General features: G+C 33.7%; 1 protein-coding gene across 10 annotated transcripts in view; it reads right to left on the reverse strand.

The window, feature by feature from the left end:
* The window catches only part of LOC138941873 (RNA binding protein fox-1 homolog 2), a 322,458-nt gene that overhangs the window by 14,501 nt on the left and 285,092 nt on the right, over positions 1–22,865 (reverse strand). For 5 of the 10 annotated variants that reach the window (XM_070311805.1, XM_070311804.1, XM_070311801.1 and 2 more), the window contains 3 exons: positions 12,253–12,406; positions 6,807–6,870; positions 5,903–5,929 (listed from right to left, as the gene is read on the reverse strand). In XM_070311805.1, coding sequence (XP_070167906.1) covers positions 5,903–5,929; positions 6,807–6,870; positions 12,253–12,406 — 245 coding nt within the window. Of the gene's footprint in view, positions 1–3,959; positions 3,981–5,902; positions 5,930–6,806; positions 6,871–12,252; positions 12,407–18,678; positions 18,827–22,865 lie in introns of all 10 variants that reach the window. The other 5 variants (XM_070311802.1, XM_070311796.1, XM_070311797.1 and 2 more) reach the window with 4 other exon arrangements.

Below are 22,865 nucleotides of genomic sequence, written 5' to 3' on the forward strand. Positions count from 1 at the left end.
TCGCTCCGCGACTGCAGATTTTCTGCACGAAATCTCGTTTCTCGACCAAAGTTTTCAAAAATACGCGAAATATCGTCGATACGACGCGACGTGGCCATTCACGATGATACAATCCTTCTACTGCGGCGAGAATTATGTAATCCCCTTAGAGCGCAACCGAGGGGGTTGGTCACTGAAGTAATTTTTGTACAAGGGCTAGGTAATTCAGCGGCAATCCAAAGGAAATTTTGGGTAATCCAAGGTAATTTTTGGTAATTCTAAATAATCTTTAGCATTCTCAGATAATCTAAATAATCTAAAGGTAATATCAAATAATCTGTAGGTAATTTTAGGTATTCTTAAGGACCTATGTCAAGTTGGCTCTTAAGGGGCTACATACACCTAGCGGTAGAAAAAATAGGGGGAAAATTTGACAATTTTTTTTTCATAAAAAGAATTTTTTTATTAAAAAATCTGTAGCTACATCTTAAAGTACCTTTAATATATATTTGGTAAAATTTTCATTAATAAATATTGAAAAATGTGCCGTGGAAACGTCATCTCCTCAAAACTGTTCGACGAAGCGGTAACCATTGTAGCTCCTCTAATTTTTATCTGAAATCGAAAGCCAAAAAAATTTCTTAAAGTATATAAAAAGAAAGGAGGTTATTGTAGCCGATTTTTAAAATTTTGATTTCTCAAAAAAATGGCGGCCATTTGAATGCGAAGGTATCAGATTAAAAATTATATCTTTGCAGTCAAATGGCCGCCGCCATTTTTCGAAAAATCACGATTTAAAAAATCGACTACGACGAAAACTTCCTTTTTTTTTATATACTTTAAAAAGATTTTTTGGTTTTTTGATTTCAGATAAAAATTGGAGGAGCTACAATGGTTACCGCATCGTCAAATAGCTTCGAGAAGATGACGTCTCCACGTCGTACATTTTTCAATATTTATTAATAAAAATTTTACCAAATATACATTAAGGACCTACTTTAAGATGTAGCTAGAGATTTTTTAATAAAAAAATTTTTTTTATAAAAAAAAAATTGTCAAATTTCCCCCCTATTTTTCCTATCGCTAGGTGTATGTAGTCCCTTAACGTAGCCTCAGATAATCTGAGGTAATCTAAGGTAATCTTAAGTAATCTGAGGTGGTAATTTAAAGGTAATCCGTATCAAGGGTAATTTTTGTACACTATAACCACTAGTGACCTACCCATTCGAGCGAAACTGACAATGAGACAACGACGATTCGCTTTCGCTGAGATCATCGTCGAAAACAACGGGAACAATAATTCCTCGTGACTGCTTGCGAGAATTCAATTTCCGGGAGCAGCCAACCGGAAATGTCGAGATCGTGGCAAAAAACGGTTCTCTCTTCGCGTGCGAGATCAGTGATTAGCTTTTTATCTCGCGATTCGGGTGACCGCAGTTAAGTCCGATTCAGCATCCCGTTAAGGTCACAGAGATCTTTTTTCTCGTTGCGCATCTATCTTTGTTTTCTTTGGTCTTTCTTCTCATTCGCGTTTCCAAGCCGGCCTGGTACACGGCGAAATCGTAGACTCAAAACTCCTGTTTATATTGCGGCTCGAATGAAATGTTTAACGATTAGTCGCTTAAGCCTGACGGTGTTAAAGATTGTCGAATATTTCGCGGCGCTTCGATGTTTAAGAAATATCTAGTAATATAAAATATTAAAATTGTGACGCATAAAAAAGGTAATTCATTCTAATTAAGAATATAAAAATTTTATCATCAACCAAAAACATTTATTAGTTTATTTATTTTTATTTATTTTCATTAGCAAATTTTATTAACAAAAGAATAAGAAACCTTTTTATATCACATATTTACAAATTCATATTATTTTGTAATATTCTTATTATTTTTTTTGTAATTTTTATAAAATCAATATTTATTAAGAATTAAGATCAAGTTATTTTTTTCGTGCATCATCTTGTATTAGAAAATAGATATCGTGACGCAAATAATTATTTTAGCGTCTGTGCGTCTAATCGATTTTACTAACTAAAAAATAAGTTAATAAATAGAAGAACATGTATAAAAAACGACTGGTTTAATTTGCTTCGGATTAATTCGTATTTTCATCCATATATCTTCCACTAACAATAAACACAAGATGAAGATCTAAATTTCTATCGTATTTATGGAAACATCTAAAAGATGGCAAAAAGGCAAGAAACATCCTTTCTCAATTACGATACATAAACACCCGATCTATATATACTATCAGCTGATTGAAACTTAATTGCGAGCCCGATAAATCCCCAATTAAAGCTAATGAAAAGACTTTGGAAGTATTTCGCGGACGCGGCATTCAATCCACTTGAAAAAGGAACGCCGTTTCAATCAATGCGACTGAACAAATTTTAATTATCGCGGATCGAAAATTTATATAAACAAGCCGTACATTTTAATCCTATCGCAAATTTTTCGCGCCGAGCTCGAAACTTTTTCATACTGCAAAAGTACAAGAAATCCATATAAATAGCTAGAATATTTTTGTATCGAGCCAATTTCCCGATGTATGTATGTACATATGCGTGTGTGCCGCGAAGAAGACATTTCACGCAGAAACAACCGGGATAAAACTGTCAGCCGCTAAATGACAAGCGTTCCTCACCGAGATTGATTCACGGCGGCTTCTCGCAAAGTCGAGGAAGAGGTCGACAATTCAGCCATAAATTCTCGCACGAATCAGGGGCTTCTCTGTCATCGTGGCTGGCGACGAAACCGGGTGGCTTGTCGAACTCGACAGATTGAGTTCGTCGAAATTAACCGCGAAAATTCTCCGCGATTCTCAGCATATTTAGGCAATTTATGACCCGACTCGTTCAAAGAGCACTCCTTCACGCTTTCCAGTCACGAATTTTCATTCCGCACGTACAAATCCCCTTTTTCCATCCGCGTATACGGCGATAATTAACGTCTCGCTAATTCTTAAATATTATTTATTCGTTAGATTCGTCTTTAAAATTCATTTTTACGCTTATGTGTTTTTATTAAAAAACGGTTTATTAATATTCTTTGGATTTTTAATATTCATAAATAAAGATGAAAGATTTATTTAGATATAAAAGTTCTGAATATATCGTCAAAGTTTATCTCTCTTTACCTTTGTTCGCAATATTTTTATCGATATATTCTAAAATTAAAATTATTGTACATTCAAATAGCGCTTTCTCTGTAAACAAAATTAAAAAGAAAAATTAAAAAAAAAACCTAATTCCGTTTAAAAAGCTCGTCTAATTACATGTAATTAATTAATTGTTCAGATTTATTTCTGTCGTTCGAGATTCACAACTACAATATTATTTAATTAAATAGATTATCGTACGGTTACCATTTATCTCGCGTATAACTTTCTATTCGCCCGAAACCTGCCTACGCCATTTACCGCCCGCATAATACAAAGCTCTCTCGAAATTGAGAAACTTCAAACGACACATTTAAATTGCGTGCATTTATCAAAACGCTTACTCCACTCGCCTCATATGACGGATTCTAGGTCTGTGCGACGCATGCTCTACTGATTGAAAAAAGGCGACATTACATGCTCTCTCACGCTAATACCAATCGCAGACAACGAAAAAAAAAAAGCGCAACGTGGTCGGAGAGGGAAAACCTCATCACGGCCAGCTGAAACTCTTTTCTACAGTTTCCCTAAACGATCTTTCCTTGCGAAGAATTTTTTTTTTTTTTTTTTTAATAATAATAAAAGGAAGGATTTTTTTTAGCAAAAACGGATTGAGGGACACATTTAACTAAATAATCTGCGAAAATCGATGAGCACTTCAATCTTGCGAGAGAAACATGGAAAAAAAAAAAAAAAAAAAAAAAAAAAAAAAAAAAAAAAAAAAAAAGAGAACAGACCAAATAAAACAGAAGAAAAACGGGATGTATATATAGAAAAAAACAGACGGAGAGACAAACAGGCGGACTCTTAATTCCTACCTCCAGGGCGGGCGCTTTAGCCTGAAACACAAACGGCAAACCTGAAAAGAAATTCCGGAAGAATTCCGGACGGCGAAAATGCGAGCTCAAGTTTTTTTTTACGCGAGGGAGTTAAGCCAACGTTAAGCGAGTTAAAACTTCGTTTTCCGATGCGAACGCAAAAGTTCGTCCGTACGATTGACGCGTATTAGCATTATCCTATCTTTTAACGATACTTTTTCTTACCCCCCCCCCCTCCCCCCCCGTAAGTATGTATCGTTGTGTGATTAATGATTATCTTTCTAAATAGCTACAAGATATAAAAGAAAATAAAAGTGGGGAAAAAGAAGAATAGAAGAAATGGGTGGGAGAATGATGCGTGATGAGATGCATTCCCATACAGCACTGAAGCTTGCAACAACATTGTTGCAACATTGTAATATTGCATATTGCAGTTTAATGTTACAGAAGTATCGCAAAGACATTATTTTACAATATAACTTTAGCAATGTTACAGTAACATTCCGAAAATATTACAAAAAAAGTATTCAATAATCGCTAGTTCATTCGTTTACCACTATGCGGCGCATGTTGCGCTATCTATTCCGCATTTAATTTTTAGTCATGATGATTGTATAAAATTTACAAAGAGCGGCTAGTAAGATTAAAAAGATATAATAACTATTTTTGTTAATTTAAGTCGTATGATATGACCCCAATATAGGGGCTCAGACATTGGACTAAGAATTCTTTTAATAGTTTTCATTCTTATATAAAATCAAAAATTTGATAATAATTTTCTAATATACTTCAGATTTTAATAAATAAATTTTGAGATTATATAAAGACAAGAGAGATGTGAAAAAACTCGTATGAGTAAATTCACCACAATCTTTTTGCATCCGGATATCTGAATATTTCGGATACAAAGAAATTGTGAATTTACACAATTGCAAATTGAGTTTTTTCTTATTTCTCTTAGATATTCTCTGTCACTGAAGGAAATCGAATGTGTACTGAAAAATTTACATTTTATAATTTCGTTATTATTATAATACAGAAAAACTATACACACGCTAGATCCTGACTCTTATAGGCCTAATTTCTTATTATTTTTTTCATATGTTAAGGATATTATGTCGATAAATATACATAAAGCATTATTGCATATATATTATATTGCTATATTGCTGCAATATTATATTGCAATATTTCTGTAGGCGGACATTTTACTGTTGCTGCAATATCATAACAACGTTGCAGCAACATTTCGCAATGTTTCAGCAATATTGCAATCTTGCAGAAAAATGTTGCTGCAATGTTTTTGCAATCTTGCGGTGCTGTATGGGTTTAGGCAACAAGATGCAACAAGATGCCGAGCGTTTTTGATAGCAGTTTTCTAAAAAAAAAAAAAAAAAAAAAAAAAATTCTATTTCAAAACTGGAACACCGAAGTTTAAAATTTAATTGTATTTCTTATCGATCGCGTCATTTTTTATTAATAACCATGATTTCTCAGCTATTAGGAAGGCAAAGAAAATTTGGGATGCTATTCATTAGCAATGATTCGTTGTTTAACTATTGTTGTGAAAATTCGATATTATTTTTTGACAAATTAGTTTCGAAGGAAACATTAACGGATGAACGTAAAATTCACGCGCGAATGGAACAAGAGACAGAGATGCTTTATCGGGGACAGAAATAATCATCTTGACAGTTAGAGTAGCGCGTCGAGCGTGCACGCTTTTTTCCGATCAATGGTGGATGCATCGGGATTTTTGCACGAATGTAACGAAAGAGAGAAATGGAGAGAAAGAGAGAACAAAAAAAGGCAGATGAAAAATGAGACACGATGAGAATGGCGAACGCTCGGAACAATGTAGAACGCGAGATAGTGGAGGCGATAATTGTTATCGGTTTCTCTCTCGTGTATGCAAGCCTGTGGCAAAATGTGTGTCAACTAACGTCAGCTGTTGCTTGAGGCCATTCCAGCTAAACGGGTCCACCAAAAGGTGTTACGAACTTTAGTCAGAAAATCTCGGCTTTGTCTCGTCTTAAAGATGCGCCGTATTCCGCTTCCGGTGCACGCGCGAGTAATCGTTTCTCGTTTTACTTTTTACGAGCAAATATTTATTAGCGAGAATACTTTTGCAAATCTATAGAAAAAAATGATTGGCATGATGTACAATTGCGAGATATGAATTTTTAAAGATTATTTTATAACTATAATAATTTGAATTGTAGAAAAGCGTCTCGCTATCTCGTTGAATTTAATTTTAATCCTTTTCCTTGACGGATTTCAATTTAAAATTCTCTTTACAATAAAAATGTCGGGGACATATTTTTAATAGTGAATCCTTAAAAATAGATTGTTAAATATAAGTAGATGTGATAAAGCTTTATTTTTTTTTACTTTATTTCAAAAAAAAGATATCAGACATTTAGACATTTAGTATCGAAAAATACTGCAAACGCCTTTAATATTTTTGAAAAATCGTCCGTGTGGAAAATTCATCAGATATCTATCAATAAAGTTTCGTCATCAAATCGTCACGAAAAACGCAATTCTATTCGCGTTGTATCGACCCCATAAATGAATAGTGTGCCGATCGTCCGATTAATTATGCCCGCTCGATGTCCACGTAACGTAACATAATGAAAACGCGCTCGTGAAGATTTGTTTTCCGATTAATAGCTGATTATCGCAGCCTTGATTGATTATCGCGCCGTTTCCATCCAGAGCACCGCGCGCTTCGTTGTATATATATATATATATATATATATATATTCTTCGATTTAATTAAAAACCTGTGGTCGCGTGTACCGGAAGCGGAGAACAATTGTTGATAGAGATGGAGAAATGTCTCACCTGCAACCTGTAGTTGGGATCCTGTGTCGCTGCGTGCGCCGCGAGGAAGGGGTCGTAATAAACACTGCAAAATAAAAATTACCAATAAGTATTATATACGAACGGCTTATTCGCTATTGAACGCCTTGAAGGATTATCGGATTTTTCATTTTGCGATTCTCTTTGTATTAACGTTACGCGCACACGTCCAATTATCCAACTGTTTACAAATTCACAACACTTTTCAGCTATATATATATATATAGCGCAAAAAAAAAAAATTGTTTAAAAAAATAGATTGTAAATAATTTTCTTAAAAACAATTATTTTTTATACTAATTGATTTGTCTCATTATTCTATACATAAGATTATTACGTTAAGATTATCGAAAACTAAATATTTTACAAGATATTTAATTTTTTATATCAAAATATGTCAAATTAAAATATAAAATAAGTACTTAATGAAAAAATACTTGATTATAGTGTTTTGGAAAGCTCTCGAGGTAAGCTATAAGAATATGCAATAAAAAATAGGGGGTTCCATTTAAGAAATTAAAGGTGTCCTTGACTTGACCTTCACTATGCCATCCAAGGTCAAACCAATGACACCATCTTATGTTCCCCTCAAAACCATACAATTTTTGTTGAAAACGTTTTTCTCTAAAATGCTTAGTTTTTGAAAGGAAAGGGATATACGGATGGTCTAGGACACCCTGTATATATTTATATATATTCTCTTGTGTAAAAAAATAAGGGATATTTTTTAAATGTAACGTTCGCTACATATGTTTCGCGTAAAATATATAAAAAAAAAAAATTTAATATTTACTACAATAGAGTGATATTTGGAGGGGGTTAAAAGATTCAAAGGACTTTTAATCTTTCGATTTAATAATGCACATGGCTCGTTTAATAGACGTCCGTGCATTAAACACCGCGCTCAGTCGACGATAAAATTGAAAATTCATTTCTGGAATACGATAATCTCTCGCAGGACGATAGGGGCGATAAACTTTGTTTTCCCCGCGACTACCCGGAACGAAGTTTGTTTTATGCGCGAAGATCATAAATTATGTCGAGGAAAAAGTTGATTACTTTATATTGCATCTGCTCAGAAGTATTCGCAATGGAATTAGTTTTATGAGTAGCTCGCTCCCATTATTAGCCTCCTCGTTGAAGAGATCCTTGTTAAAAGTCTATTTAACTTGGGTAAGTAATAATCTTGTTTTAAAAGATGAGGGAAAAAAAGCTTGTTGACTCTATGGGATGCAAACTTCGGACTTCCATTTTGATTACACATTGCCAGGAATGAAAATAGTTGAGGGACAAAGTATTATCGCCCGCGCGATACAGGATGTTTCGTAAAACGTGAGCACAAGGATAAATACAATCGAAAGTTTAAAAAAAAATTGTACAATCGCCCTGCTGAATTTTGTTTAATATTCTTCCTCGCTATTCGATAGAAGCGATTTCTAAAAAAAGAAAAAAATCACGAAAACATCATTAAAGAATCAATAATATAGTGCGTGCGAGATCGGTAAAGATAATATATACAAGATGAACAGCTGAGATGACGATAGCTTCAGTTTATATGGAATTTTATATACTAAGAAATATTGAAATTCCTGTAGCATAGAAATCAAATCAAATGGGATAGACACGTTTAAGCTTAACTTATTTCCAAACTTTTTTCATTATTTTTCCGCATCTAGCGCGCGAATTTATTCCTGAAATATTATGCCCATATTTTACGCAAAGTATACTTTTATATTGAATATGGAAACCATCCATTATTGCCTTCGTGTATATGTAGCAATTTACGTGAATTAAAGATAAAATATGATGTTATATTACTTTTTTTTTTTTTACCTTTGTACCGATCCCCTGTTTCATGATAATAATTTGCATTTACAAATTAAACAACACGGACGTTAAATTAAAATGCATAACGTACACACGTATGCGGATATTGGGGTTTGACAAATCCGATTTCGCGGCTGGAACGTGTAACAGGCTTCAAAGATTGATTTTCGTCCATATTCAAATTTTTCATTCCTGCCGATGCCACGTCCAATTCCGTAACGTTAAAAATGAATGAGCGATTGACAGTTCGACGCGCATGCTTGCTCCTAAAAATCTGACACGATGAAAAAAAAAATCTAAAAAAAATGTATCCTACAATGATTTTTGAATTCTACAGAAAAATACACGTGTGATTACCGTGACGCGATAATCTTCAATCAGTTAAAAGCAATTCAACGATGCTGAATGAAATATTTTTTTCTATTCTTTATTTTCCCGCTTACAATTAGTCTAAGTTTTCATTTAATGGGAGACGAGCGGATGTTTCTCGCAAATTATAATCCGCACGGATTGCGCAGAGTTAGTATTTGATGGGTTGATAGAGTTGGTATTTGAGGGAAGAGGGATGGATTTAGGGGGTAGACGTCGTGCAGATGCAGTGAGACTGACAGATAAGCCTTAACGAGCGACACGTGCAACTCATTGCAGTGAGTAATAATCCTCGATCGATATTGATATCACTCGATGATATTCTCTCATACTTTCGCAATTATATTCATAAGTGATCGAACTGCGAGTCAATTACAATTATCTGATAATTAATATCATTGTGAAAAATTAAATTTTGAATACGTATCAAAAATTTGAAAAAATACAGAAAGAGATTGCATAGTAAGTCTGATCGTTATAATATGTATCTGATCGACAATAATAAGCTTATTGAATGTAATTTGTATATTTCATTGATTTAATTCAATTTAATTGAATTTAAAAAATGCAAGAATTTAAAGAATTAAAATTTTTCTCTCTCTTTCTCAATCAAATTAAATTCAGTCAAAAGATCATCAGATATTGTATCGTAAATAAACAACAGAATTAGTAGAGAAAATGGTTTAATCTTTTAACTCATGAGTTTTCAAACCAAACTTTATCGCGTAGAAAAAAAAAAAAAAAAAAAAAAACGCGATAAATCACGTTAAGAAAGAAAAAAGAAAAAAAAAAGAACTCTCGCGCGAACAGGTCTTTCGAAACTTTAACGTTGCGCGCACTCCTCTTTAACATTCTGCTCGCATAAATGAATTATCGTTATTATACATACGTTCATCGTCCGACGAATCGATGCAAAAGTTTCGTAAGAGAAAATTTTTATTCTCCATCACTCACTGCAAGAGTGATTTTACGAAGAAGAGACATATATACGAACGAAGAAAATATGAAACAAGCGGTATAACACAGAGAAAAAACTTTTCAGATGGCCTCGATAGAAATATTCTATCTATACAAACACATACTCTCTCTTAACGATATTTTGTTGGTGTCTTAGTAATAACGATATAGCAAGTCGATAGAATAGCATAATTTCTAATTTGAAACACATCACGTTGAATTATTATTGCACAAAAGATATTTTACATGTACTTCCTAATATTTTCTTGTAACATTCCTCCTGGTACTCGGTAATTCTTCCCGCGCTCAATAAAGTTATTATTATTATTGATGTTTAATTTTGAAATGTCGCCAGTAGATAAATTAAAGGAGTGTTTATATATGTACGAGCCAACTGGCAATTTATTGTTCGATTGTTATCACAACGTTTCGACCAGGGTTGGGAAAGTTACTTTATAAAAGTAACTCGTTACCGTTACCGTTATTTTTTCTAAAAAGTAACTCGTTACCGTTACTCGTTACTAATTTTAAAAAGTAACTCGTTACCGTTACAGTTACTAAAAAGTAACGAGTCGTTACAATTTCCGTTACTTTTTTACAATACAAACTAATAAATTATTTTGCATAAGAAAAACTTTTAAAAAATTGTAAGCAAGATTTCATTCAAGGTTTATTACAAAATAAATGATTAAATTTTATCGAAATTCTTTATTAATTTTTAATAAAATTTGTTGCTCCATAGTATCATCATTTAAATGCCCTCTTTGTGGTGTTAATACAGAGCCACCGATGCTAAACATTCTTTCTACAGATGCACCGCTTGGTAGAGCTGTATTATATTTAATAAAAAGTTTTTTAAGTTTTGGATAGTCGTTTAACATTTCTATATTACAATTATTTAATTTTAAAAACCGTTGCAATTCTTCTTGTTCAGATTCATTTTGCACCGTTTTTTGCTCAAAAATGAAAAAATCATCGTGATCGTCAGATTTTCCAGCTTTTGAAGAATTTTCAGTCGATCGGACTCCCAATAAATCCTCCAAGTAATTTTCAGCACGTTTTCTTTTTTCTCCGGTTAACCAGTTTAACTTAAATTTTGGATGTAAACATGCTGCTATTATTAATTCTTTTGTTTCAAATATTGTAAGAAATTTAAAATCAAATATAGTAAATTAAGCGACATTGTTTGTTTTATTGAAATTAATACTTTTGAATCAATAGTTTAAAATAAAATAATATTTTTCAATTAAATCCTTATTTAAAATTAAATAACATATGTATTAATCAAATTAATAAGTTACCTTTTATTTAAACCTTGCTGAATAGCTTCAACTAATGAATGGCAATCTATAAGGTCAGATTTATTGAGATTTTCTAATTTTCGTTGCAAGGTACTTAGAACTGGTAGTAAATGAGAGCTCTGCTTTTCCGAAAAGATAAAGCTCTCATTGGATATCGCGCGTCGCGTCATCGCACTGGTCTGCAAGAGCCATAAGTTGATCAATCACATTCAAGCATTTTTACAACATAATAAGAATGCTAATTGGTCGATTTGCTTACGGCTTTACGGTTAAGATAAAAATTTTATCGCGCACAATAGCAAGAATAATATCTTAAATAAATCAAAAAATTTGAAAAAAGTAACGATAAAAGTAACTGTTAAATTCGTTACTCGTTACCGAAAAATGTAACGAAGTTACTTTTTCCGTTACAAATAAAATTTGTAACGCCATTACCGTTACAGTTACCGAAAAAAAGTAACTGTAACGGTAACGGCGTTACAAGTAACGCGTTACTTCCCAACCCTGGTTTCGACCATACGATTTTCGTCCTTATCAAGTGAACTAAAATTACAATATTAAATAATGATAATCCCGTTACAAAAATGAAATAAACAAATTTATGTACCTGCATTATAGTTAAACTTGAAAGAGAAAAAAGTCGTTATGTCATAATGACACACCGTGTCAACCTCCCTGTTTAAAATACCGAGAAAGACTAAACGATCTTTATTAATCTATCGTATATGTTATTTAAATTCTCTGTATCCTTTTGAGATACAGTATCCTATTATTATTATTATTATTATTATTATTATTATTTGTGTGTGTCAGTGGTCTATAATAATCTTAAAAATTATTAGAATTTAATTTTATTGAATTTATATATAAGAGAGACACCGACGGAAATACCGCTAATAGAGTATGGAAAATACCTTCGTACCGGCCGAGGTTAGACATGACCTGACCCGTAATCGGGCCGAGCCGATACTTACGTAGGCGCGAAGGGATGTAGACTCGTAGCCGCAGCTGCGGCCGCAAGCGGCCCTGTATTCCTAACCAGTGCTAGAGCGGCCGCGCTGGTCGGGAAGGTGGTCCTTGGCGTTCCAGCTCTACCGCGTTGTATGGCGACTCCTCTAAGGGCCGCGGCTGTAACAACACACGCAACACGCGCGCGCACATGCTAATTATACCTAGATCGCCTACCTTGCGGAGAGACTTACGTTGCTATCCGATCAGGGTTCCAGGTTGCTCCTCGAGGAACTGCGGCGCACGTCGACGAGCCAGCGAGACGAGGGATAGATTCGCGGCTTCATTTGATACCAATTATAAAAAAATTCTTTCAAGATCGATATTTCTGTCTGGGGATTAGTAGTTCGTCAAACATTTCAATTGTCGAAGTTTAGGAACTTGGAAACAAATTTTTTTTTTTCAAAGTTCCTACGAAATCTCCCGACCAGTTTGAGATTATGTAACTCAAGTGTTTCCTTGTATCTGTGAGATATCACATTTTTATTATCATGTCTAATTTTGATAACGAATTCTTTAATATTCGATAAATTCAATTTTTTTTTTTTTTTTTTTTTTTTTTTTTTTTTTTTTTTTACGGGAGAAGCTAGAATTTTATCATTTTTTAGCTAAATATATTAAACACTCTTGAAAATTTATAATTTCAAAATTTAGCTTGTTGAGAATTTCGCCAATGATTTTAATTTCTATTATCGAAAATTCTGATAATATTTCGAAAGAATTTACATTTAATAATATTCCGAGAAAATCTCATGCATCGTAAAGATAAGATATATATAATAAAGGCAGCTATACGAAAAGAATAGAACTTGTGATCACAGATAGAATATAACAGACTCTTCATTTTATACGCGCATGTCGACCGCACTGACAATGTAGAAAAAAAACAAGCACGATCCACCGACAAACATATCTGACCCTGTTTGAGCAGAGGAAGGACCTTCGATATGGTACGAGCAGGAAATTTTGCTCTTCCTATCAACGATTGGCTTTGGGAATTGTGTTCGAGAAATAAACATGGGCAAATTCGAAAAAGTTGCTCTCCTTGCTTCGCTCGTGGTCGACACTCGGGAAATGGCACGAGGCGGAAGAAATCTCGGGGAAACGAAATTCATCCCGGTAAAAATACACTCCTTTACGAGTCGATCAATTTTTTCCATGCGCAATTTTTTATCATCGCGACTCACTCGCTGTAAATTCTTTTAGCACAGAGTAGGAGGACAATTTTCTCGCGTGGCAATTTCAATTTGCACGTTTTGAAAGAAAGCCCCGATTCAAGATCACAAAGAGCAGTATTCGAAAGCTGTTGCTCGCCTGATGAACATCGAGATTTTCGCGATCTGACGAGATCGAAAAGGAGAAAAGCGCAAAGCGGGATGTTTTCTCGGGGGGCGATCGCTTATTTTCCAGTTGATCTGTACCTAAGCTTTGAAAGTATATCTAGAATATATTTTCTCGACAAAGTTGAACGGGAATGAGAATGTCACCACTCGATTCATCCACATTGCGGAGCAGCTTGGCATGATTGGCTTTCGATAGAGGAAGAAAAATCGTGGGCGAACACGCATATCCGAAAGCTGATGATGCACAACGTGGCTAATGGGTTTTCTTATCCAGATGATGCATTTTAGATTCGCGATAGCGAGCTTCGCTCGGTGAATTTCGACGAGATCGTGAAATATTAGGCGTCCTCTGTATTTCTAGAACGAAACCGTAAACAAAATTTGGGTTTCTATTAATCATCCATATTGTGAAACGGTGGGCAATTATATTCGGAGATAACAGACAAAAGAGAACGTTCCTTCATTACATTGATCGAGATAATTTACAATTAAATAAAAATCCCTGATTATTATTTATATAGATATTAATATATCTCCAATAAATTTCAAAGACATAAAAAGAGAATATCATTGGCACAAGAATTCCATTGCCATTGCATTGTCGTATGGATGATAATTTTAATTTTCCAGAAAGCGTGACAAATAAATTATATCGAGCTATCGTGACAGATTATACTCGTGAAATATTTCTTAATTTATGTTTTAACATTGATAGATGATATGACCAGAAGAGCCATATAGATACCTGACCTTGATGGATAGCGACTTTAATGAATAGCCGCTGTATTGTACCTAACGACAAATGTCGTTGAGTTATCGACAGATCCAATAAAAGAAAAGTCGGCAAAACAAATTCAACGATGAAAAGATTTCTTTTTATCCTCGACTAGTCCAAGATGGAGTAATAAAAACTGTCGATTTTCTGCCTACCTTTTCATCGGCACGAGGTCATCTCATCTTTCGGATCAGCTGCCGATAGAGCGATTCAACAAGTGCTTTATCATTTATATAGATAATTCGTCTTAAATAATCTTCACCTTGAAGAGAACAACACGCGCTTCCATTAAAAGAATCGACATTTCATTTGCAATTTCTTACAGTTAGAAAAAAGAGAGAGAGAGAGATTTTATATTATTCTCTCACTGTATATTTTGACTAATATTCTTTTTTTAAATATAAATATATTTAAAATATCAAATAATTAAGCAACGAGACTTTTCGCTTAGAATATTCCGCATGTACGTGTATATATTTTGACTTTTATATAAAACTATTATTTTATTATTATTATTTTTCACACTTTTCTAGAAATATGTTAATAATAATTATTATATTTATATAATAATAATAAATTAATAATATAAAATAATCTAAAAATAATTCTAAATTTATATCTCTTCAAAGTGCTGATTATAAAGTTTATATATTGATGCGAGGTATAACAGATATATGCACTGTTGTTAAACAACAGTGGATTCGATTACACGAGCATAACATCAACAGCATCCTTAATAAACAACTACGAACTGTGCAAGTAACGCGCGTGAACGTTAGCGCAAACCAAACGAAAGTTAACGATCAACGACGGAATGTTAATGGTTGATTCGATTGACGGTTATCTAGAGGCGGGTTATCAAGAATAAGAGAGCGTGATGCATAAATAGCAGGCACATTCCAAAAAGAAGAGTGCGAGGAATTTGTGTAGGAGCAAGGGGAGTGGCGGTTAATTTTAACCGCATCCTAAACTTTGTTAAGGCTTGCGTAATCTGTGGCGCAGAAGTATTAATCAACACTTGCCCTTCAATATACAAATATATATATACTTATATTACTAATAATCGCATTCTGTCAAATTTTCTTCCGAAATTTCGTGAATACTGAATTTTTATACAATGTAAAAAAAAAAAAAAAAAAAAAGAGTAAATTTACGAATAATTCTTGCTAAAGATAATTTCACATTAAAATATACTTTCGCGATTTACAGCAATGTCATTACGTAATCGAGAATTAATGATCCGTCTTATCACAATCTTATCACGTGAATTTCATTAAATTCACTCTCTCCTAAGTTTAGTGATGAATAAATTGCTAGGAAATCCATGCGATTTACTTTCGGCCACAGATCGAGCATCGCCCGAAACGAGAACCCGATTCCTCTTCAAACAGTCGATCGGATTTGGCTAATAGGCAAAAAAAACATCGACATGTATGCGTGCCTCTATGAGGAGAAACGATACATACATATATGTATTATATAAAAGAAGGGTGAGGGGAGGGGGAGGAAGAAAAGAAACAGTATATTGTGTTCGTCCGACTAGCATCGATGCAACAACCATAGCACAGCATTCGGGTAGTGGTAATTGTGGTTCGTGCACAAGTGAATATTTAAGGGGTTTCTTTCCACTCTGTACGCTACACTGCCAATTACGAGTACATCGAGAAGAGATGGATTGGCAACATCAATTATCGAGTAGTAGAAGAGATACAATGAACACGAAAAGGAGGGTAGGATCGTGGAAAGGGAGGGGAGAATGCGAAGGATAGTCGTTTGTTAGCGTTCGATGGTCGATATTAAATTTATGCGACGGTTTTGCGAAGAGAGAGAGAGAGAGAGAGAGAGAGAGAGAGAGAGAGAGATAGCGCGATACGAATAAGAATAACACGCGTGAAATGTCGTTACATGGTGAATTTACAGCGAGGTTGCTCTGATCTTGCTTAAATAAATTGCGGATAATTCGCGACTCGCCATCCCGTAATGGTATCCATCTCTCTCTCTCTCTCTCTCTTTGGGGAAAAATATTCCGATTAAAAATGAAACGTCGACCGATTAACTCATTGATACACTTCGTGGGTGACAATCGTGTGTAATATTCAGGGTTGGGAATTAACGCGTTACTTGTAACGTCGTTACCGGTAATTATTTACTATAACGGACCCAGCTCCAATCACGTTGACCTTGATATATGTTGTCAAGGACATAATCCTGAGTAACTTTTCCTTATAACTTAATCGGCGGTCGTTGTTTATTAAAAAGTTATTAACAAATAAAGTTTGAAAAATAAAATATTAATTTTTACATAAGTTTGTAATTTCCACGCAAGAAACAAGGTCCATCTGCATCAGAACCCTGATTTAAATGTGAAACAAGGTCTTTACATAATTAATATAATATTAGAAAAAATCAGTACACATAGGAATCAAAAATTTTATTTATTCTACAGTTGCAAATGTACCGTTTTCATTTAAGGGATACAATGTTGCCATTATTTCAAAAAAATTACGTATTCGTTCACAATATTGATATTTACGTTTAAATATAAACTCAGCCAAATAATGTATGTAATGATAATCACGAGTTCCATATTTTGGTATTCCACTTCAAATATCACGCCATACGCGTTCTATGTTTTGTGCGTGAACTCCTGCATGAGGGTCTAGTTTTAAATCAGAAATAGGTTTGGGTTAGGTTATATCTTGCGGAAGTGGAGTCCCCCCGCAGGGGGGACGGAATCCACTACATCCACGCATACACTTTCCCATTCACACAACAATTCTGGACTGAACCTCGTTTCGCATTGTAAAGTATATGCATGGATACAGTGGGTTCCGCCCCCCCACCCCTGCGGGGGGGCTCCACTTTCCGAAGATATAACCTAACCCTATTTCTTATTTAAAACTAAAATTTGGTTTGGGTTACGTTACATAACCTAAACCAAATTTTCGTTTCGAATCCAACTTAAACTTTAAATATCTCAAAAATTATAAGAGACCGCCGATTAAGTTATAAGAAAAAGTTATTCAGGATCAAGTCCTTGACAACATATATCAAGGTCAACGTGATTGGAGCTGGGTCCGTTATAGTAAATAATTACCAAAAACAATGTTTGATAAAAATTTTCCATATAATTGAAATTTCTAAATTACAATTTAAATTCCTATAAAGACAAGTGTATTAAAAAGTAAAGATATTAACATAAAAAAATTAGAATCATTAAATAAGTTTAATATAAAAAACGCTTGCTATATAGAGACTAATTTAGAGTTTTTAATTGTAACATAGATTATTATATTTTTAATATTGATGATTAAATAATTTTATAATCCAATAGCTTATTTTAGCATTACAAAAAAACGAAAACATAACGAATCGTTACTTTGCAAGTAACGGTAACGGTAACGCGTTACTTTTATAGAGTAACCTTCCCAATCCTGGTAATATTATAAAAGATAACGAATTAATAAGCGTATAATATCATTATATACTTCAATTAAATTAGCATCATTGTTATCATTATTTAATTCCTGGCATTAATGTCATGTTGCTTGTTACTGTTATTGGAGTCTTACAGTGAGATGTACAACTTTTAGGACAAAATGAATAAGTGCGAGGAATACGCTAACTCATAAAACGTATGACAAGTACGAGTTTTTACTAGTGAAAAATCTCAACTACAATATACACACATCGCGGATTACTCGGCATCGGCCGAGAAATGAACTTTTCTTTCCGCGCAAACCGCGCGCAATGCGAAGCCGAACGCGAACGCGAAGATCTCAGGAAGATTGCCTCGAGCTGAGAATTTTTGCCAATCTCGACGCAATCGACCCAATTACACCGAAGTGGGAAAAGCTCGCACAGGATCGCGCGACGATAATAGAAAGGGGCATGTGCGCACTTAGACATTAGGTCAGATTTTTAAGCAATTTATATGATCGCGCGCGACTATGATGAAAAGCTTTCGGTGTCCCTTTCTAGAGCTGCTTTTATCAAGAGTAAGTTTTTCGAACATTCTTGAGAAACGTACAGAGAACTCAACCGCGTTTCAACTACGCGAGATATTTCCAATTGTCCGAGTGTGTTCAAATGCGTTCTTCTTTCTCGCGAAGAAACGCGCACAAAAAACATGACAAGGGAGTTGATAGGGGAACGAAGGGATAGAGTTTTAGGTGTTCGTGCTCGTTACGGTATCGTTTATGCATATTATACACGATGTATATACGTCTATCTTGGTGTCGCGCGTGTGTTAAGGATCTTTGCTCAATCAGTACCTCCGTCTCGCTGCCGCCCTTGGTGCGAGGACGAGCGGTGCAGCTGCAGGCGATGGGGTCACCGCGGCCGCGGCGACCGCTGCAGCTGCAGCTGCCGATGGCGCCGCCGCTCCTAGCCAGCTCCACGGCATGGCCGGCAACCTGTATCCTGTTTTTGTCACAGACCGTTAGTACGTCGTGTCGCTCCCGTAATCGCAATGGCGGGTGCGAGCGGGTCTTAATCCACTTCTTGTTCGAGAAACTTTGGAAAGCTGTATCACGCGTTGTCCGGCAATCAAGTTAGCCGATTAAGTTGATAATCGAGTTAATAACGTTAATCAGCGACAACGTGAATACCGTAAATACCGTTGCTCGAGTCATAGAATTTCGCGTAATATAAAATGAAGAAAGAGAAGAATTCCTCTCTCAATAATTTCAACTCGATCGTTACTATTCGTCTGCGATGTATCACACAGCTGCCGTTCTTTTGATGAAGTGGATTAAAACCTCGAAATTCTCGTAGAGAACGTCTTCTCATAAATCATGGAAGCTAATTTTATTACAACAATATTTCGAGAGAACGTCACAACTATTGTTGTATCAATTTCAACGTTCCGTTTTTGAATAATTGCCGCGAATTATTTATTCAGACAGATGGTCGCAAAATATTGTTGTCAATTAAAATTATTGAATTGTGTTGCGCAGAGAAACGATTCAGTCAAAACAGATTATTTCGCTGACAATCTTGTTAATTTCACGGATTGAAACGCTTCTCTGCGCAATAAAACGATATTTGATATGTTTGTTAATTGCAAATTCAGTATCTTATTCTATTAATAATTTATGAGCGGATAATGGCATTCTTGGTGTCAGTCAGCGAGTTCTTTTTCTATCGTACGATGGAAGCATTGTATTTTGCTGCAGCTATCATTTTAGTAATCACATTAGTAATATATATATATATACAGGGTGTCCCATTTTAAAGCACCCACTCAAATATCTCAGAAACACTGCGTTAAATCGAAAAATGTTTCAAACAAAAGTTGTGTGGCTTCAAGGGGGCCATAAGATGGTGACAATGATTTGACCTTGGAAAATCATTTGAAGGTCATGTGAAGATCAACTTTAAAATCTTAAATGGAAACCCCCATTTTTTATTTAGCATTCTTGTAGCTGACATCGAGAGCTTTTCGAAACACTATAATAAAGTATTTTTTTATTAAGTACTTTTTGAGTTATTTTATATTTTAATCTGATATATTTTAATATAAAAAATTAAATATCTCGTAAAATATTTAGTTTTTAATAATCTTACCGTAATACTTCTATGTACAGAATAATGAGACAAATCAATTAGTATAAAAAAAAAAAAAAAATTGTTTTTAAAAAAATTATTTACAATGTATTTTTTAAAACAATTATTTGTTTTTTTTTGGCACTAATTAATTTGTCTCATTATTCTGTACGTAGAAGTATTACGGTAAAATGATCGAAAACTAAATATTTTACGAGATATTTAATTTTTTATATCAAAATATGTCAGATTAAAATATAAAATAACTCAAAAAGTACTTAATGAAAAAATACTTTATTATAGTGTTTTGGAAAGCTCTCGATGTCAGTTACAAGAATACTGAATAAAAAATGGGGGTTTCTATTTAAGATTTAAAGTTGACCTTCACATGACCTTCAAATGATTTTCCAAGGTCAAATCATTGTCACCATCTTATAGCCCCCTTGAAGCCACACAACTTTTGTTTGAAACATTTTTCGATTTAACGCAGTGTTTCTGAGATATTTGAGTGGGTCCTTTAAAATGGGACACTGTATATTTCATAGACCTACCGAAAATCTTCTGTCAATTTACTTTTCGATAGATCAAAATGATACAGAAAATAAAAAATAAAAATAATTGTACATTATAACGTCATATGTCATTGTACGAGAAAAATTTGGGAATAAAATATGAATTTTTATAATCGCTTATCACACATTATTTAAAAACTATTATATAATTCATATTTGAATTTAAGTTGAATACACGCAAGTATGCGATCAATATACGATTGTACAATTTTCTTGTGTTTCAAGTAATGGAATTCGAGTCCAAATTTTACCGCATTAGCTAGACTCGAAATAAAACCAATCGGTATTATTGGAAATTCAGGATAAATGGATATAAAAATGGTAATCGATATGAGAATTTTGTGTGTGTGCGCGCGTCGCAAATCGAATATTATGCAGTTATGTGCCCTCGAAGCACCATTTGGAATATAATTCAACATGATATTGGCCTCTTTGAATGTAATTATTAGTAGATCATATAATAGTAATATCATTATCGAGATTGCCTCGATTGCGCGAACTAGGCAAACGGAAAATGTTCGTCGACATTTACTTGCTGCCTCACTGCGTTATTAAAGTAATGCAAATATAATGAGAAAGAAATTGCGCACGATAAATACTATCTCAGCGAGGAAAAATCGCGCGAAAAAAATATTAACGCCATGTTTCATTAATATTCGTCGATCTCTTTTTTTTTTCAATTTTTAATCAACGCTATCGCAATACAAATTTTGGAAAATGCTGTGAAAGCGATATATGATAGACATGATCGGACAAAGAGAATCACGAAGAAAATGAAATTTTATGCAAGGCTCGCGCACTGACTCGTTAAAGCGAACACATCCTGGGCAGATTTATTGCGCTCTCGAAAGTTTCGAACTTTTCTAAAGCGTTAAATCGTACGGCGGTAAGAAAGAAAGGAAAAAAAAAAAAAAAAAAAAAACGGAGAGAAGAAAAACTATGTGATTTGATTATGGTTGTAAGTTGATGGATTATACAAACGCGAAAGATCGAAAACGGATTAATATCGCGGCGTAGAAACTTTATGTAAAGTCACTCGAGTCTCGGGAGCATCTTGTTAAAAATTTGATGGACTCTCAAATATGGATTTTTAAAATTCTGTTATATAATAATAATAAATTCAAATAATAAATTCTGTTTAAAATTTATATTAAGGGCTTCCGTTTTACGATAGTAAAGCGAAAGTCCTTTAGCTCTTCTGTTCAATTTTGCAATATTACTCTCTTCCATCGATTTAAGATCGAAATAATATCGATTAAATATAATTGGCGCATTGCGAAATTCATATTATATAATTTTCTCGTTATCAGGGTGCATCCCTGATTAAGAATTAATGTAAACAAAATTATCAAGATATCGGAATACAAATTCGAAATATTTTACAATATTGCAATAATTTATCATGTCGTATTATATCTCATATTAGCTTAAATCGTATATATGCATATTATTTTAATATTACACATCTCATATAATAACAGAAATTTAAGAAAATATCAGCTTCCGATAAATTAATTCGATTAGTAAATAAAAATTTATGATATATATTTTATGTCATATATATATATACAGGGTGGTCCTCGTAACGATCGCCACGATTTTTAAGGCACTTACAATAATCTGACATAAAAAAGTTTCAAACAAAAGTCGTGTGGCTTCAAGGGGGCCATAAGATGGTGACAATGATTTGACCTTGGAAAATCATTTGAAGGTCATGTGAAGGTCAACTTAAAAATCTTAAATAGAAACCCCCATTTTTTATTTAGTATTCTCGTAGCTGACATCGAGAGCTTTCCAAAACACTATAATAAAGTATTTTTTCATTAAATACTTTTTGAGTTATTTTATATTTTAATCTGATATATTTTGATATAAAAAATAAAATATTTCGTAAAATATTCAGTTTTCGATAATTTGACCGTAATACTTCTATGTACCGAATAATAAGACAAATTAATTAGTGCCAAAAAAAAACAAATAATTGTTTAAAAAAATACATTGTAAATAATTTTCTTAAAAACAATTTTCTTTTTTATACTAATTGATTTGTCTCATTATTCTGTACATAGAAGTATTACGGTAAGATTATCGAAAACTAAATATTTTACGAGATATTTAATTTTTTATATCAAAATATGTCAGATTAAAATATAAAATAACTCAAAAAGTACTTAATAAAAAAATACCTTGTTATAGTGTTTCGGAAAGCTCTCGATGTCAGCTACAAGAATGCTAAATAAAAAATGGGGGTTTCTATTTAAGATTTTAAAGTTGACCTTCACATGACCTTCAAATGATTTTCCAAGGTCAAATCATTGTCACCGTCTTATGGCCCCCTTGAA

Source organism: Polyergus mexicanus, unplaced genomic scaffold (genome assembly GCF_030449975.1).
Source record: "Polyergus mexicanus isolate NDT 795.1 unplaced genomic scaffold, iyPolMexi1.0 SCAF_20, whole genome shotgun sequence".
Taxonomy (NCBI): domain Eukaryota; kingdom Metazoa; phylum Arthropoda; class Insecta; order Hymenoptera; family Formicidae; genus Polyergus; species Polyergus mexicanus.